At 44.9% G+C, this 19,354-nt stretch overlaps 1 protein-coding gene across 1 annotated transcript in view; it reads right to left on the bottom strand.

The window, feature by feature from the left end:
- Positions 1 to 361: 361 nt before the first annotated feature.
- Positions 362 to 19,354, bottom strand: part of LOC121567600 (voltage-gated potassium channel subunit beta-1-like) — a 95,091-nt gene continuing 76,098 nt past the window's right edge. Inside the window, exons 4-14 of the mRNA XM_041877774.1 lie at positions 17,618 to 17,697; positions 17,474 to 17,518; positions 11,642 to 11,686; positions 10,820 to 10,863; positions 10,470 to 10,556; positions 8,258 to 8,343; positions 5,610 to 5,730; positions 5,011 to 5,105; positions 1,991 to 2,111; positions 1,347 to 1,435; positions 362 to 1,025 (exon numbers count right to left, since the gene is read on the bottom strand). Coding sequence (XP_041733708.1) covers positions 936 to 1,025; positions 1,347 to 1,435; positions 1,991 to 2,111; positions 5,011 to 5,105; positions 5,610 to 5,730; positions 8,258 to 8,343; positions 10,470 to 10,556; positions 10,820 to 10,863; positions 11,642 to 11,686; positions 17,474 to 17,518; positions 17,618 to 17,697 — 903 coding nt within the window. The 3' untranslated portion in view covers positions 362 to 935. The remainder of the gene's footprint in view (positions 1,026 to 1,346; positions 1,436 to 1,990; positions 2,112 to 5,010; positions 5,106 to 5,609; positions 5,731 to 8,257; positions 8,344 to 10,469; positions 10,557 to 10,819; positions 10,864 to 11,641; positions 11,687 to 17,473; positions 17,519 to 17,617; positions 17,698 to 19,354) is intronic.

Here is a 19,354-nt window from a genome sequence, read left to right on the forward strand (position 1 = left end):
ACACAGAAGAAACGTATTTTCACATACTATTATAGAATAGTATTTTTCAAAAATACTTCACCTATCTTTCGCATGATCAAACAAGCAACGCTAGCAGTTAACATTGGTCTGGTGGGAGGTCGCGTCACAGGGTGGAGGAGGAGAGGCAGGATTCTCCTCTATGGATGCAGACAGACACTCTACAGCTACAGTACAGGAGGCCACCTACTCACTCAGGTGTCTCACTGGGAGAATCTCAATTGCATTTCCTTTGGACTCCTCGCATCCTCTCTCCTCGCCTCCTTCTCAAAACCCATTGGATGAGAAAGCCAGAGGTCCCCGCCCCTCTGACCTTCTCCTCCAATGGGTTTTGAGAAGGTGGTGAGGAGAGAGGACATGAGGAATATGCAAATTGAGATTCTCCCAAGGAAATGCAATTGAGATTCTCCAGCGCTCTCTCTAAGAATCTATTGAAGATATTAGATAGCAGTTCCTCGTATGACCAGAGGGGGACGACAACATGCACATTCTTCCCCTCACAGACAGAACAAATGCCTGTCACTGAAACTCAATGTCCCAGTGTGCTCTGCTTCACAAGGTCAAACAGTGGTCAAATACAGTAGACTGGTTGGAGAGAGGAGTTTGTTTTCAAAATGCACTGTGAAAGAAGCTTACGGTATATTCTAAGTATTAACCCCTTTCTGTGTTGTTTTGTAAAATGAGCTTTTGAAGAGAACGCCCAGGCACACCAGAGAGGGGAAGCATGCAGTCAGAAAACCTACTGATACTGGGTTAGGCTGAACTGAGCTTGGTTACACTGGGCTAAGAAGGCTTGGGCTGGGCTGAGCTGAGCAGGCCTGAACTGGGCTGGATTAGACTGAGCTGAACCCCGTGGAGGTTGGTGGAACTGGATCCACAGTGGTTGTCCAGTAGTGGTTCTGCTTCCTCCTGGGTGTCTAGGAACGGTACTCCTTCTTACTGTACGGCTTGTTCTCCAGTATGTGATCGATGTCCGACACCACATGAGACGTCATTTTTGGAAGGAACTGTGGAAAATAGCAGAATTTGTGTGAGTGTACGTGTGTGTGTGTGTGTATACATGTTTTCCTTCATTATCAGGACCACAATGTCCTGACAAGTCACCAGGAAAAGAAGACATTTTCTGAAAAGTTAGGACTTTTTTCATGTCCTGAATTTGTTAAAATGCTATGTTAGACATGAGGGTTAGGTTTAGGGTTTGGGTTTAGGGTTAGAAGTTAGGGTGAGATTTAGGGTTAGGTTTAGGAGTTAGGGAAAATAGGATTTTGAATGGGAATACATTTTTACTCCTCAAAAATGTGTGTGTGTGTGTCTGTGTGTGTGTTTACCTGTATGGCACCCAGGTTCTCTGTTAGCTGCTCTGGACTGGAGGATCCCAAGAGGACTGAGCTCACCCCCTCGTTCCTCAAACACCAGGCTAGGGAAGGAGAAAGGACAGAAGAGAGGACAGGAGAGAGGGAAGTAGAGAGGGAAGGAGAGAGGACAGGAGAGAGGACAGGAGAGAGGGAAGGAGAGAGGAGAGAGAGGACAGGAGAGAGGGAAGGAGAGAGGACAGGAGAGAGGACAGGAGAGAGGGAAGGAAAGAGGACAGGAGAGAGGGAAGGATAGAGGACAGGAGAGAGGACAGGAGAGAGGACAGGAGAGAGGGAAGGAAAGAGGACAGGAGAGAGGGAAGGAGAGAGGACAGGAGAGAGGACAGGAGAAAGGGAAGGAGAGAGGACAGGAGAGAGGGAAGGAGAGAGGACAGGAGAGAGGACAGGAGAGAGGGAAGGAGAGAGGACAGGAGAGAGGGAAGGAGAGAGCGGGGGACAGTTATGGGTTGTTTAATCTAGTGTGACATTAATGGAATTCCTCATAGAAATGTGAATGTACTGCTGGCATCCACTTGGTGGTGCTCTACCATCATTAATACTAAAGTACTGAAACAAAGTAGTGTTTGTACGTGTGTGTCTGCCCATGCTCCCACTCTCACCCACTGCCAGCTGAGGGAGAGTACAGCCCAGCTTCTCAGCGATGTGTCCCAGCTCCTTCAGCTTAGCCTGCTGTTTCCTCCCGTCCTCACTCACGATCTTCTCCTTTAACCACTGGTACGACTGCAGAGAGAGAGAGGGAGGGAGAGAGAGAGAGGGAAAGAGAGTAGAGAGAAAGAGAGAGAGAGAGAGAATGAGAGGGGATATAAAATGTGAGGAAGGAGAGAGGGAGGAGAGGATAGAGGAAGAAGATCTCCACCGTATTGCCTTCCCTTATCCAGTCCCAGTGGATAGATCAGTGGATAGATCAGTGGATCAGCCAGGTCGCTCAAGATCCAAGGCGAAATTCAACAGCCGTCCAGGTACCCAGGATGTCGAGAGATGACTTAATGGGCATGAGCGGATGGGCGTAAGCCGCAAGCTCCGGCTAGGCACTCGTTTTACATTTTTGTTTTTAACCCTATCCCAAACCTTAACCCTTACCTTAACCATTTGTAGTTAATGCCTAAACTTAACCTGAAAAATTGAACGTTTATGGAGAAACGTCGGATTCTGCAGTGAGACTGTAAGAGGTTGTTGAGTGGATACAGGTCTTATTTTTTTATTTTATTTTATATTTATTTAATTTTTTATTTTAAATTTTTTTGGGGGGGATGGATCAGCTTAATATTGCAGATAGATTGTATCTTCTATCAATGTAATTGTCTGCATCACTTCCAATCCCCCATGTTCTTTTTATTTTTTATATATATATTCCCCTTTATTACTTTTCAACCCCACCATCCTTTCCCTACTTGGAGTAAATTAGTGAACAACAACGCCCAGGCCTCTACTTCCGGTCTATACTTACTATCTACACCTTATGGACAGAGTTAATTTTACAATAATTCTATATATATATATATTGTGATGTCACGAGAGGCTGTGTCCTGGAGGGACGTTACATCCCCCTGAGGTGGCTGCAAACCCAGACAGCTATGGCTCCATCTGCTGGTATGGTCGGGAACTCCACCCCTCTATGGCCAATCTTCCCACGCAGCTGAAACAAATGAGGAGCTGATGAGCTGAAGGTTTGGGCAGTGAAGAAACACAGTCTCCAACCTGGGCTCTCTGGAGGACAAGAGTGCTGCACGTCCACTTCCATGAGGAATATAAGGATTTGGAGATACTTACCTTTGGGAAATACTCACCTTTGGATATATGCACCTGTGGAAATACGTGTGGGACATTTGGAAGGACGTTTTGCTGGGTTGGCCACTAGCTGCAACGTGGAAGACAGTAAGACTGGGGAAAAGTTATTTGAGCGAGGGAGAGTTATGATTTTGGATGTGGAAGAGACATCCCTGAACTGTTAACCCTTCAGAGCCACCAGAGAACAGAATTGTGTTATACTTTCGTTAGTTTCCCAAGACCTTTAATAAAATCCTTGTTTTGGTTGAACCTGGTCTCCTTGCACTACTTGAGCAATCCCGCTGAAAGCTGTGTAGCCTCTCGTGACATCACAATATATATATATTTATTAATTTTTTTGCTCCTGAACCTCTTCTACTCTCAACCTCTCCGATCATTTTCATGATGTCCATCCGGTTTGCTTCTAAATGCCATATCTTTCTAACTGTGCTCTTTCCCAAAAGCTCCCAACATACAACCTATATACTTATTATGGACACAGTATGCTTACATTATTAGCTATCTTTGTTATTATTTGTTGTTATTTGTTATTAGTCCCATCCTTCAACTCTATTCAATACCTCCCATCTATCTCTTAACACCATCCATATAGGATTTCTATTTGCCATATATATTTCAACCGTACTGTGATGTTTTACAAAAGTTCTGAACCTTTCTATTCTCATTGCTTCTACAGATTGTGAATTAAAAATAAACATTTTTGCTAAAAGTATTATTATATTATTGATTGATTGACTATGACTTTTCAGATCACCCAGTAATGCTATCTGCAAGGTTAGTTCCAGGTAAATATTGCAATCCTTTAGCCATTCCTGGACCTGTGTCCAAAAACAAGCTACAAATGGACAGAACCAAAACAAATGATCTAATGATTCTATCTCTTCACAGCAAAATCTGCAGAGCTGGGAAGATTGTATCCCCATATAAATAACATTCTATTGGTAGCAAGAATTTTATATAATAATTTAAATTGAAAGATTCTAATTTTTGAATCCGGTGTCGTTTTGCGTGTCAGTTCATAAACACTATGCCATGGGATCGGTACGTCAAAGATCTCTTCCCAACTATTTTGCAATCTATATGGGACGGCTGTCAATCCTTTGGTCCTTAAGTGAAACTGATATACTTTTTTATTTATCACAGTTTTCCTTAACCAATTATGTTCTTTAATGCAAGGCCGACAGACAAGTTCCTTACTTTCTCCCCCTTCAACTTTCCTCTTCCACTTTTGCGGTAAGGCTGCAATTATTTGGTTGTAATTTTGGGTAGAGCAGACATTTTCATATGTTTTTGTTAGCTGCATGTGCGACATAACTCCACCAGTCCTACCGATGATATCATTTACGAAGATTATAACTTTTTAAACATTCTGTCAAAAAATAAAGGTTTTTTTGTCAATTAGTATATTTGAATTTAACCACAATATTTGTTGCATTATTTGTTCTGTCGTTTCTGGAGGATTAAATTGAAATTGCAACCAACTTTCTATGGCTTGTTTTAGAAATAGTGACATTTGGGAGATTATTTCCTTTTCAAATAACTGAAAGTGAGAGGTTGTAATCTGAATAAAGGGAAAAAGGCCTTTCTTGAACAGTGGGTGAGACAATCTTACTAATTTGCTTGAGAACCAGTTCGGATTTAAGTATAACTTTTGGATGACTGAAGATTTTAGTGATAGGTCTAATGCTTTAATATTTAATAATTTCTGTCCTCCGAATTCATATTCATTATATAAATATGCTCTTTTAATTTTGTCTGGCTTGCCGTTCCAAATAAAATTGAATATTTTTTTCTCATATAATTTAAAAAACTGTTTGGATACAGGTCTTACCTTCATGGATGCCCTGGAGGTTTCTGGGATGCCGTTCTGGTACTTCCCCGTGATGATGCCACAGGCCAGCGGAGACCACGTCATCGCCCCAACACCTGTCACCATGGAGACCAGAGGGAATATGGGAACAGAGAGGGAGGGAAGTGAGTGACAGATAACTATGAGATCTTTAGCACTGTCAATCTGACAGACACCAAACAGATGCTCTGAGGACATCATGAAATCCCCAGACTAAACCCCATCAGATGTTAGGGAAGTGGAGTGTTCTCAGGAGGGCGTTATCATATAATAATATAATATGGCATTTAGCAGACGCTTTTATCCAAAGCGACTTACAGTCATGCGTGCATACATTTTTACGTATGGGTGTTCCCGGAGATCGAACCCACTACCCTGGCGTTACAAGCTCCATGCTCTACCAATTGAGCTACAGAGGACCACGTCATATCAGTTTATCACAATAACCGTCATTCATATAAGTATTGATTATGGAAGTATCCACTGATTAGAACCCCATAACAGATGGGAGGATGGTTGTGTGAACCTCCAGCATATGTGAGCGAGGGGGCGTGGCCAGTCTGGATGATGGTGACACCTGCCTATCTTGTGGTAGAGCTCTGGCAGCTGGACCTCCACCTTCTCCCTCTGGAAGACATGGTACTCAGCCTGCTCACACACTGGAGGGATCAGGTTAAACTGTCTGGCAACAGAGTACGCCTCCTAGAGAGAGAGAGAGAGAGAGAGAGAGAGAGAGAGAGAGAGAGAGAGAGAGAGAGAGAGAGAAAGAGAGAGAAAGAGAAAGAGAGAGAGAGAGAGAGAGAGAGAGACAGAGACAGAGAGAGAGAAAGAGAGAGAGAGAGAGAGAGAGAGAGAGAGAGAGAGAGAGAGAGAGAGAGAGAGAGAGAGAGAGAGAGAGAGAGAGAGAGAGAGAGATGTGCGTTTGCAAAGAGAAATGCCAACGAATTTGGCGTGACAGCACTCCGGTTACAAATTACAGGGCTGGTTTGCCTCTCGGCTCTGTTCCCCTGCCACGCGCCACGGGAAACCCTGTGTATACCCCTGCATTATAGATGTCATCTAAATTACAGTGCTTTCATATGAGTTGCTACACTACTAAACTATCTCCACAAATCCACCCTAATCACCATCAACACAACGTCATGTGTTTAACACAGGCTGAGGGAGAAGGAGAGGGAAAGGAGGAGAGGTTGTTTACTATAGAAAAGCCTGAATTGCTTTTGCAATCAGTCATTATCAGGCTTCTTTCAGGAAATGTAGTTACCCACCACCTCTCCTATCCTCCCCTTTCTCCTCCAAATCACCTAGGACATAAAAAGGGCCACAGACAGAAAGCCTGTTCCCCCCGGTCTCCCCCCTGTCTCCCCCCAGTCTCCCCCCTGTTCCCCCCAATCTCCCCCCAGCCTGTTCCCCCCTGTCTCCCCCCAGTCTCCCCCAGCCTGTTCCCCCCAGTTTCCCCCCAGCCTGTTCCCCCCAGTCTCCCCCCTGTCTCACCACACAAACAAGAGGCTCTGAGTGTCTCTCTGATTCTCTCTCTATGGCTCTGAGGCTCTCTCTGAGTGTCTCTCTATGGCTCTGAGTGTCTCTCTGATACTCTCTCTATGGCTCTGAGTGTCTCTCTGATACTCTCTCTATGGCTCTGAGTGTCTCTCTGATACTCTCTCTATTGCTCTGAGTGTCTCTCTGATACTCTCTGTATGGCTCTGAGTGTCTCTCTATGGCTCTGAGTGTCTCTCTGATACTCTCTCTATGGCTCTGAGTGTCTCTCTATGGCTCTGAGTGTCTCTCTGATACTCTCTCTATGGCTCTGAGTGTCTCTCTGATTCTCTCTCTATTGTTCTGAGTGTCTCTCTGATACTCTCTCTATTGCTCTGAGTGTCTCTCTGATACTCTCTGTATGGCTCTGAGTGTCTCTCTATGGCTCTGAGTGTCTCTCTGATACTCTCTCTATGGCTCTGAGTGTCTCTCTATGGCTCTGAGTGTCTCTCTGATACTCTCTCTATGGCTCTGAGTGTCTCTCTGATACTCTCTCTATGGCTCTGAGTGTCTCTCTGATGCTCTCTCTATGGCTCTGAGTGTCTCTCTGATTCTCTCTCTATGGCTCTGAGTGTCTCTCTATGGCTCTGAGTGTCTCTCTGATACTCTCTCTATGGCTCTGAGTGTCTCTCTATGGCTCTGAGTGTCTCTCTGATACTCTCTCTATGGCTCTGAGTGTCTCTCTGATACTCTCTCTGTGGCTCTGAGTGTCTCTCTGAGGCTCTCTGTGGCTCTGAGTGTCTCTCTGATTCTCTCTCTATGGCTCTGAGTGTCTCTCTGATACTCTCTCTATGGCTCTGAGTGTCTCTCTGATACTCTCTCTATGGCTCTGAGTGTCTCTCTGATGCTCTCTGTGGCTCTGAGTGTCTCTCTGATACTCTCTCTATGGCTCTGAGTGTCTCTCTGATTCTCTCTCTATGGCTCTGAGTGTCTCTCTGATTCTCTCTCTATGGCTCTGAGTGTCTCTCTGATTCTCTCTCTATGGCTCTGAGTGTCTCTCTGATTCTCTCTCTATGGCTCTGAGTGTCTCTCTGATACTCTCTCTATGGCTCTGAGTGTCTCTCTGATACTCTCTCTATGGCTCTGAGTGTCTCTCTGATACTCTCTCTATGGCTCTGAGTGTCTCTCTGATACTCTCTCTATGGCTCTGAGTGTCTCTCTGATACTCTCTCTATGGCTCTGAGTGTCTCTCTGATATTCTCTCTATGGCTCTGAGTGTCTCTCTGATACTCTCTCTATGGCTCTGAGTGTCTCTCTGATACTCTCTCTATGGCTCTGAGTGTCTCTCTGATTCTCTCTCTATGGCTCTGAGTGTCTCTCTATGGCTCTGAGTGTCTCTCTGATTCTCTCTCTATGGCTCTGAGTGTCTCTCTGATACTCTCTCTATGGCTCTGAGTGTCTCTCTATGGCTCTGAGTGTCTCTCTGATTCTCTCTCTATGGCTCTGAGTGTCTCTCTGATTCTCTCTCTATGGCTCTGAGTGTCTCTCTGAGGCTCTCTCTGAGGTTCTGAGGCTCTCTCTGAGGCTCTGAGGATCTTTAGACCTCCACTGATGATTGACTGCCAGACTTGCTGTGTGTGCATGATTTGTAATGAGAGTTTTTTAGTGAAGGTTGTGTGACGATTGTTGAGAGGTTTTGTCACATTGGTTACAGGTCAGGGGTTAGGGGTTAAAGGTCATAGGGTTAACTCACCATGATCTCCATGGCTGTCCATCGAGACGTCCCCCAGTACATGGACATCCCCTGGTTGATCACATACGTCATGGCTCTCACAATCTCTGAGGAGATAAGGACATCAATCAATCAACCAATCAATCAATCAGATCATCGATCGATCAATCCATCAATCAGCTCATTAATTAAACTAATCATTATTTGTGAGATGCATTATGTTAACATTGTCAAAGCAAGTGAAGTAGATAGTAAACAAAAGTGAAATAAACAATAAATATTAACAGTAAACATTACACTCTGAAGTTCCAAAAGAATAAAGACATTTCAAGTGTCATAATATGTCTATATACAGTGTTGTAATGATGTGCAAATAGTTAAAGTACAAATGGGAAAATAAATAAACATAAATATGGGTTGTATTTACAATAGTGTTTGTTCTTCACTGGTTGCCCTTTTCTTGTGGCAACAGGTCACAAATCTTGCTGCTGTGATGGTACACTGTGGTTTTTCACCCAGTAGATAAGGGATTTTATCAAAATGCTCTCTCTCTCTCTCTCTCTCTCTCTCTCTCTCTCTCTCTCTCTCTCTCTCTCTCTCTCTCTCTCTCTCTCTCTCTCTCTCTCTCTCTCTCTCTCTCTCTCTCTCTCTCTCTCTCTCTCTCTCTCTCTCTCTCTCTCTCTCTCTCTCTCTCTCTCTCTCTCTCTCTCTCTCTCTCTCTCTCTCTCTCTCTCTCTCTCTCTCTCTCTCACTACGCTGTCTGGAAGGAGTAAGGAGGACTGAAAGTGGAGCTGGGGCAGAATTGTCCATCACACAATGGTGCTATAGAGAGAACAAAATGAGTTGGAGAGGAAGGTAGGTGGAGGAGTGAAGGAGTTGGAGAGGAAGGTAGGATAGAGGGATTGGACAAGGAGAGAGAAAGAGGCTTCCAGATGCGTAGATAGGGGAGAGATAAATAGAAATATTGGAAAAGAAAAATCAAAGACTGAATGTGTCAGAAAGAGAGGGAGGAGAGAGAAAGAATGAATGATTTGGAGCCCTGGGTCAGAATGTACTTGGCAAAGATACACAAACACTATCAGACCTGAGGGGCTGACAGCTTTACAGACTGATCTACAGTATATGCTTTCATCTCTCTTTTTGCTTTTTCACACACTCTCACTCTATGAACATATATTTTTCGAATATTTGGTAATTACGAAAGAGCAAGACTGGGGGACATCGTATTTGTTCGTTTAGATGTGTCAAGATGTGTATGGATTCATTGTATTTGTACGTGTGTGTTTGTGTAAGAGTGAGTTCCACAGGAGTGCACTCAGGGAACAGCACTTTGAACATTTTTCTTCAGTCCATACAGTCACGGCCTGGTAGGTCTACTCACTAGCGCCCTGCACGGGCATGAATTTTAAGCCTGAGCTCCACCTCCACCTCCACCTCCACCTCTACCTCTACCTCTACCTCTACCTCTACCTCTACCTCTACCTCTACCTCTACCCTCTACCTCACTCACCTCCAATCCACCTCCACCTCTACCTCCTACCTCTACCGCCTCTCACCTCTACCTCCCCACCTCCCCACCTCTACCTCACCTACCTCTCACCCCCACTCTACCTCTACCTCACCTCCACCTCCACCTCCACCTCTACCTACCTCTACCTCTACCTCTACCTCTACCTCTACCTCCACCTCTACCTCTACCTCTACCTCTACCTCTACCTCCACCTCTACCTCTACCTCACCTCCACCTCTACCTCTACCTCTACCTCTACCTCTACCTCTACCTCTACCTCTACCTCTACCTCTACCTCTACCTCTACCTCTACCATGACCTCTACCTCTACCTCTACCTCTCTATCTACCTATCTATCTATCTATCTATCTATCTATCTATCTATCTATCTATCTATCTATCTATCTATCTATCTATCTATCTATCTATCTATCTATCTATCTATCTATCTATCTATCTATCTATCTATCTATCTATCTATCGATCTAAATCCTGATTCTGCTCTGTTTGTTAGCCTGGCAGAGAAGGCAAAGCAAATCTACTGCTTGCATTAACTGCCTTAGTGTTGCTGGACCCCAGGAAGAGTAGCTTGGGGATCCTTAATAAATACAGATACAAACCAATCAGATTGTAGTATTTCAGGCTATGAGACTAATCAACCAATTGCCCTCCTGACTGACATTGGCTCGTTCCCCAATGGTGAATGCTGATAGACAGACTCACCCTCCATGGGCGTGTTGGTGTCGGGGCGGTTTGCGAAGACCACATCTACGTATTCCAGCTGCAACCTTTGGAGAGAGCCCTTCAGACCTGGACCGAGAGAGGAGGGGAGAGGAGGAGGGGAGAGAGATGAGGGGAGAGGAGAGGAGAGGAGAGGAGAGGAGAGGAGAGGAGAGGAGAGGAGAGGAGAGGAGAGGAGAGGAGAGGAGAGGAGATATCAATCAATACAGTTCACAGGGGTGAGATAGGGTGAGACAGAGTGAGATGGGGTGAGACAGGGTTAGATAGAGTGTGATAGGGTGAGATAGGGTGAGACAGGGTGATGTGTGTGTTTATGTGCTGTGTGGTCTTACCTTCAATAATGTGTTTCCTTGAAAGGCCTCTTTCAGTCTCTGCTCTGTGGGCACAGACAGGACAGAAGGCCAATTCAGTAAACTCTGTTTCTCAACCTACATGGCCTAACTGCTGTGTCTCTGTGTGTGTGTGTGTGTGTGTGTGTCTCTCTGTGTGTGTGTGTCTCTGTGTGTGTGTGTGTGTTTTATGTACAGTAATTGTCTGTGTTTAGAGTCTTCAGGACTGTGTTCCATCAACTACAATCCTTTCCTTCTCCTGCAGAAGGATGGAGGACCACAGTGATGAAGGATGAACGAGGGAACGCTGAAGGAGGGACGAAATAATGTACACCTTTACCTTCATCACTACTCTCAGCTGTATAACTGCCACTGCATGCCCCATGGAGCTGTGAGCCTATCTAGTGGGTTCGATCCCCGGGACCACCCATACACAAAAAAAATGTATGCACGCATGACTGTAAGTCGCTTTGGATAAAAGCGTCTGCTAAATGGCATATTATTATTATTATTATAAAACCTCTGCAGTGTGTGTGTGTGTGTGTGTATATGTGTGCGTGTGTGCGTATGTGCGTGTGTGTGTGTGTGTGTGTGCGTGTCTGTGTGCGTGCGTGTGTGTGTGTGTGTGTGTGTGTGTGTGGGTGGGTGGGTGGATGGGTGTTATCAGACAATGTCCCCCTAGTCAGCAGAGCAGGAGCGTATGACAGGATGTTAACAGTGAAGAGATACAGCGGCAGAGAAAGAAAAGTCATGTAGGTATTTTTGTAAAGAGCTGAGCTCTGCAGTATTTGAAACATAGTTGAGACTTTTTGAACAGGCACTTACTTTCCTCCCCAGTACAGCTTGGTAGTGATGACCAGACTTGATCGTCTAGAGAGAGAGAGAGAGAGAGAGAGAGAGAGAGAGAGAGAGAGAGAGAGAGAGAGAGAGAGAGAGAGAGAGAGAGAGAGAGAGAGAGAGAGAGAGAGAGAGAGAGAGAGAGAGAGAGAGAGAGAGAGAGAGAGAGAGAGAGAGAGAGAGAGAGAGAGAGAGAGAGAGAGAGAGAGAGAGAGAGAGAGAGAGAGAGAGAGAGAGAGAGAAATAACAGTTATCAGTGATTAAGAATGCTGTTGTGTTTCTCTAATTACATCATCTGACCCTCCCTCTCCCATCATTATATCCATGTAGATTATGTAAATGAGTTGTGGTCTATGAGTGAACGTCCTGCTGTACTACATTGTGTACTGCCAGGCAGGACTGAGTATTTACTAGTTCTACATAATGATATAAGAGTTGGACAACGGGAGGGAACCCACTGCAGTGATATAGAGAGACATGGAACTACTTTTATATAACACACACACAGGTTCAGGCATAGAACTACACACACTGAACAAAAACATAAACGCAACATGCAACAATTTCAAAGGTTTTACTGAGTTACATTTCATGTAAGGAAATCAGTCAATTGAGGCTGCTGATTGTGGCCTGTGGAATGGCTGTGCGAAGTTGCTGGACATTGGCGGGAACTGGAACACGCTTGTCGTACATGTCGATCCAGAGCATCCCAAACGTGCTCAATGGGGGACATGTAGGGTGAGTGTACAGGTCATTGAAGAACTGGGACATTTTCAGCTTTCCAGGAATTGTGTACAGATCCTTGCGACATGGAGCCGTGCATTTATCATGCTGAAACATGAGGTGATGGCAGCGGATTAATGGCGCGACAATTGGCCTCAGGACCTTGTCACGGTATCTCTGTGCATTCAAATTGCCATCAATAAAATGCAATTCTGTTCGTTGTCCGTAGCTTATGCCTGCCCATACCATTACCCCACCCCCACCATGGGGCACTCTGTTCACAATGTTGACATCAGCAAACCACTCACCTACACAACGCCATCTGCCCGGTACAGTTGAAACCGGGATTCATCTGTGAAGAGCACACTTCTCCAGCGTGCCAGCGGCAATAGAATGTGAGCATTTGCCCACTGAAGTCGGTTTACGACGCCGAACTGCAGTCAGGTCAAGACCCTGGTGAGGACGACGAGCACGGAGATGAGATTCCCTGAGACGGTTTCTGGAATTTTGTGCAGAAATTATTCGGTTATGCAAACCCACAGTGTCATCAGCTGTCCGGGTGGCTGGGCTCAGACGATCCCGCAGGTGAAGAAGCCGTATGTGGAGGTCCTGGGCTGGCGTTGGTTACACGTGGTCTGCGGTTGTGAGGCCGGTTGGACTTACTGCCAAATTCTCTAAAACGACGTTGGCGGTAGAGAAATTAACATTCAATTCTATGGCACCAGCTCTGGTGGACATTCCTGCAGTCAGCAGGCCAATTTCACGCTCCCTCACAACTTGAGACATCAGTGGCATTGTGTTGTGTGACAAAACTGCACATTTTAGAGTGGCCTTTTATTGTCTCCAGCACAAGGTGCACCTGCGTAATGATCATGCTGTTTAATCAGCTTCTTGATATGCCACACCTGTCAGGTGGATGGATTATCTTGGCAAAGGAGAAATCACTAACAGGGATGTAAACACATTTTTGCACAACATTTTTTGAGAAAATAAGCGTGGAATATTTCTGGGATGTTTTATTTCAGCTGATAGGACCAACACTTTAGATGTTGTGTTTATATTTTTGTTCATTTCATATAACACACTCACAGGCTTTTAGACTTTGGAATAGATTGTTGGATATGCCAATTTTCAGAATAGCTAGCAAAGTTTTTTTTTATTAATGGGATCTCTCCATAGGGGGAGCCTGGGCAACCGAAATGTCTGACCTTTTCCAACAGTCTGACTGTGAACATTTGTGCGAAAACCAAATTAAGGGAGACATGGATGCTTTAAAAAAAACAACTGATGATTAAGGGTGAATTCATGTGTGAGAGATATACAGTTGAAGTCGGAAGTTTACATACTCTTAGGTTGGAGTCATTAAAACTTGTTTTGCAACCACAATTTCTTGTTAACAAACTATCGTTTTGGCAAGTCGGGTAGGACATCTACTTTGTGCATGACACAAGTAAAATTTCCAACAATTGTTTACAGACAGATTATTTCACTTATAATTCACTCTATCACAATTCCAGTGGGTCCAGAAGTTTACATACACAAGTTGACTGTGCCTTTAAACAGCTTGGAAAATTCCAGAAAATGATGTCATGGCTTTAGAAGCTTCTGATAGGCTAATTGACATCATTTGAGTCAATTGGAGTTGTGCCTGTAGATGTATTTCAAGGCCTACCTTCAAACTCAGTGCCTCTTTGCTTGACATCATGGGAAAATCAAAAGAAATCAGCCAAGACCTCAGAAAAGAAATTGTAGACCTCCACAAGTCTGGTTCATCCAATTTCCAGATGCCTGAAGGTACCAAGTTCATCTGTACAAACAATAGTATGCAAGTATAAACACCATGGGACTACGCAGCCGTCATAACGCTCAGGAAGGAGATGTGTTCTGTCTCCTAGAGATGAACGTACTTTGGTGTGAAAAGTGCAAATGAATCCCAGAACAACAGCAAAGGACCTTGTGAAGATGCTGCAGGAAACAGGTACAAAAGTATCTATATCCACAGTAAAGCAAGTCTTATATCGACATAACCTGAAAGGCCGCTCAGCAAGGAAGAAGCCACTGCTCCAAAACCACCATAAAAAAGCCAGACTTCGGTTTGCAACTGCACATGGGGACAAAGATCGTACATTTTTGAGAAATGTCCTCTGGTCTGATGAAACAAAAATAGAACTGTTTGGCCATAATGACCATCGTTATGTTTGGAGGAAAAAGGGTGCGCTTTGCAAGCCAAAGAACACCATCCCAACCGTGAAGCACGGGGGTGGCAGCATCATGCTGTGGTGGTGCTTTGCTGCAGGAGGGACTGGTGCACTTCACAAAATAGATGGCATCATGAGGAAGGAAAATTATGTGGATATATTGAAGCAACATCTCAAGACATCAGTCAGGAAGTTAAAGCTTGGTCGCAAATGGGTCTTCCAAATGGACAATGACCCCAAGCATACTTCCAAAGTTGTGGCAAAATGGCTTAAGGACAACAAAGTCAAGGTATTGGAGTGGCCATCACAAAGCCCTGACCTCAGTCCTATAGAAAAATGTGTGGACAGAACTGAAAAAGCGTGTGCGAGCAAGGAGGCCTACAAACCTGATTCAGTTACACCAGCTCTGTCAGGAGGAATGGGCCAAAATTCACGCAGCTTATTGTGGGAAGCTTGTGGAAGGCTACCCGAAACATTTGACCCAAGTTAAACAATTTAAAGGCAATGCTACCATACACTGATTGAGTGTATGTAAACTTCTGTCCCACTGGGAATGTGTTGAAAGAAATAAAAGCCTGAAATAAATCATTCTCTCTACTATTATTCTGAGATTTCACATTCTTAAAATAAAGTGGTGATCCTAACTGACCTAAGACAGGGAATTTTTTACTAGGATTAAATGTCAGGAATTGTTAACTGAGTTTAAATGTATTTGGCTAAGGTGTATGCAAACTTCCGATTTCAACTGTATATACTGTAGATTGTGTGAAGCCCTCTATCACACTTGAATCTTCTCTGTGTGCCAGACCTGGATTAAAAGGCCTTACGTTTATTTTTCTGTATGTATTTATTTGTATAATTTTTACTGCTATTATTATCGCTATTATGTATTGATTTATTTTTCACTCTTTATGCAGTGCGCATTTTGCAGAACACCAGAAGAATGATCACTGAATTATCCCCATGAGTCATTTTAATCACTGTGAGTTTGTTTATGTTGCCATTAATCCTGTAAGGGATGGGTTGCCAACTAGCGATTTGACACAAAAATACACGTGCGTGCCTATGTGCGTTCCTGTGTGCATGTGTGTGTTTGTGTGTCTCTGTACCTGTATATGTCTGGACAGAATGAATGAATGAATTCTGTAGAGACACGCACAGGTACAGAGACACACAAACACACACACGCACACAGAAACGCACATAGGTACGCTCATAGGAACGCTCATAGGAATGCTCATAGGAATGCTCATAGGCACGCTCATAGGCACGCTCATAGGAATTCTCATAGGAACGCTCATAGGCACGCTCATAGGAACGATCATAGGAACGATCATAGGAACGCTCATAGGCACGCTCATAGGCACGCTCATAGGAACGCTCATAGGCACGCTCATAGGTATGCTGATAGAAACGCTCATAGGCACGCTCATAGGTATGCTCATAGGCACGCTCATAGGAACGATCATAGGAACGCTCATAGGAACGCTCATAGGCACGCTCATAGGAACGATCATAGGAACGCTCATAGGCACGCTCATAGGCACGCTCATAGGTATGCTCATAGGCACGCTCATAGGAATTCTCATAGGAACGCTCATAGGAACGCTCATAGGCACGCTCATAGAAACGCTCATAGGAACGCTCATAGGCACGATCATAGGAACACTCATAGGAACGATCATAGGAACACTCATAGGAACGCTCATAGGCAAGCTCATAGGCAAGCTCATAGGCACGCTCATAGGCACGCTCATAGGAACGATCATAGGAACGCTCATAGGCACGCTCATAGGCACGCTCATAGGCACGCTCATTGTAAAGAAAGAGATGATGAGTAGGGGTTAATGGTCTAATGTTATTTGGCGAGAGAGAGGGAACATGATCAGAGTCATCTCTGGAGCTCCAAGCTGAGGATCCCCTTCTGATGTTCCTGGGGTCTAACTGGGGGGGAAGGTTTATGGTGGGACGCTTTATAGTGGGATAAGATCAGTTCCCTCCATTGGGAAACAGACTGCTTCTCCTCAGATGGGACTATATATGTAACAGATTTACTGAGAGGAGCTGCAGGGGAACGGAGGAAGTGTGTGAAGGGAGTGAGTGAGTGTGTGGATCTCTGTTGGAGTCTCTTCATCTTCTCCCCCACTTCTCTCTAAACTTCAGGTCCTTGTGTAAGTAGCTGTCAACTCCTTCATAGAAAAAGCAGGTCAATCAATAAAAAATGTTTGAATGAAAACCAAATCTTCAAAAGGAGAAAATATGAAAAAGAAGCTCTATCTCTCCCTGGCCCTACCACGGAACTCTCAGCGGCTCCCAGCCTTCTGGAAGCATCTGCCAGTCAACATGGTTACCTAGACAGGAAGTGCTTAAGGGAATTTGGAGGTGGAGTTGAGGAAGCAAAACAAAACGGCTGACAAGACTCAGATCAACGCATCTGTGGACACACCGGCGTCACGGCAGCATCACTTTGTTTGACTAACCTCCTGTTTTATACAAACTGTCACGATCGTCGAATGAGGAGGACCAAGGCGCAGCGTTGAAGGTGAACATATTTTATTAATTAGAATGATAACACAACCAAAACAACAAACGATAACGTGACGTCCAAAGGTGCAAAACACAAACCTATACAGGAACAAGATCCCACACCATACTGTGGGAAACAGGCTGACTAAGTATGGTTCCCAATCAGAGACAACAAGCAACAGCTGATTCACGTTGCCTCTGATTGAGAACCACACTGGCCAACATAGAAACACAATACTAGACCGAACACAAATGAAAACTCACACCCTGGCTCAACATACTAGAGTCCCCAGAGCCAGGGCGTGACACAAACACACTGTCTCACGTCTAACCTGTTTTACACATACACTAGATCAAACACACAGTAACCTACCTCCAGGACTTCTTTTTGATGATATTACCCAATATGACTTCAGCTCTGAAAAGCAAGAAGGCATGGCAAATCCTCTCAGGGCTCAGTATCACACAGCTGACCTGTTGTTACAGTAAACTGGTGTATTATTATATCCTGACTCACTTTCCAGCAGCGTACACCTCCGCCGTGTCAAACAGGTTGACTCCACTCTCATACGCTATGGTCATCAGCTGCTCGGCCACCTGGGAAAACACAAAGAGGCCAGAGGTCAAATATGTCACACACTCAACACTTAACATACACATACAGACACACATCCTCATCATCATCATCATCATCATCATACATCAGATGTAGGAACCACTGGTTAACAGACAGGATTTAATCCATCTATCTAGCGTCATAATGCTGTTTGGTTGAAGAAACCCTCTTTATGTCTGTCTCTGTCTCTGTCTCTGTCTCTGTCTCTGTCTCTGTCTCTCTGTCTCTCTGCCTCTCTGTCTCTCTGTCTCTCTGTCTCTCTGTCTCTCTGTCTCTCTGTCTCTGTCTCTGTCTCTGTCTCTGTCTCTGTCTCTGTCTCTGTCTCTGTCTCTGTCTCTGTCTCTCTGTCTCTCTGTCTCTCTGTCTCTCTGTCTCTCTGTCTCTGGCTCTGGCTCTGGCTCTGTCTCTGTCTCTGTCTCTGTCTCTGTCTCTGTCTCTCTGTCTCTCTGTCTCTCTGTCTCTCTGTCTCTCTGTCTCTCTCTCTCTCTGTCTCTCTGTCTCTCTGTCTCTCTGTCTCTCTGTCTCTCTGTCTCTGTCTCTGTCTCTGTCTCTCTGTCTCTCTGTCTCTCTGTCTCTCTGTCTCTGTCTCTGTCTCTGGCTCTGTCTCTGTCTCTGTCTCTGTCTCTGTCTCTGTCTCTCTGTCTCTCTGTCTCTCTGTCTCTCTCTCTCTCTGTCTCTCTGTCTCTCTGTCTCTCTGTCTCTCTGTCTCTGTCTCTGTCTCTGTCTCTGTCTCTGTCTCTGTCTCTGTCTCTGTCTCTGTCTCTGTCTCTGTCTCTGTCTCTGGCTCTGCTCCTCCTATCAGTTCCACTCTCTTCTTTCTCTCTTACTATAGATAGTGTTTCCAGTCTGATGCTATAGTTGTCCCTCTAGAGAGCTGAGCTGTTCCTCTCTCCCGTGTGTTTCAGTGTGTCAGCAGGCTGAGGCAGCAGACTTTACAGTGATTCACCCAGACAGGAGATCATACATCATCAGACTGAATTGTTCCCAGATTCAATTCCCTTTTATGGTGCGCTTATTGCAATGTGGCTGTAAGTGAATTTGCTATAATTTCCCGCTGCAGAGGTGTGTGAGCAAGTGTGTGTGTGTGTCTCTTTGTGAGACTGGGAGTGTCAGTGTCTGTGTGTGAGACTGTGAGTGTGAGTGTCTGTGTGTGTGTGTGTAACCCTCTCCCTGTTTGAGTCGCAGAGGTCTTTGGAAGCATTGCCACAAACAGAGTTTGCTAATCCAATCTCCTCCACTCTGCTGAGGAACTGTCCGTCAACTCTCTTAACATTATCTTTGCCACTGCGGCTAGAAGTAGGCAGGGATCCAAACCCGTCAGATGAAAGAGGAGAGAGGGATTAAAAATAAATAAAAGAGAGGAAAATAGCTTGAAACACTGGCTGCTGAAACACTGGCTGCTCAAACACTGGCTGCTGAAACACTGGCAGCTGAAACACTGGCTGCTGAAACACTGGCTGCTGAAACACTGGCTGCTGAAACACTGGCTGATGAAACACTGGCTGATGAAACACTGGCTGCTCAGAATGACTGGTGACAACAGTCAGCCAATCTCAAAGTGGTTGTGATAGAACAGGGACAATAGACTGTGAAATTAAACACTGATTAATGGATGACTGACTGACAGAGAGAGAGAGA

This window comes from Coregonus clupeaformis, chromosome 6 (assembly GCF_020615455.1).
Source record: "Coregonus clupeaformis isolate EN_2021a chromosome 6, ASM2061545v1, whole genome shotgun sequence".
NCBI lineage: Eukaryota > Metazoa > Chordata > Actinopteri > Salmoniformes > Salmonidae > Coregonus > Coregonus clupeaformis.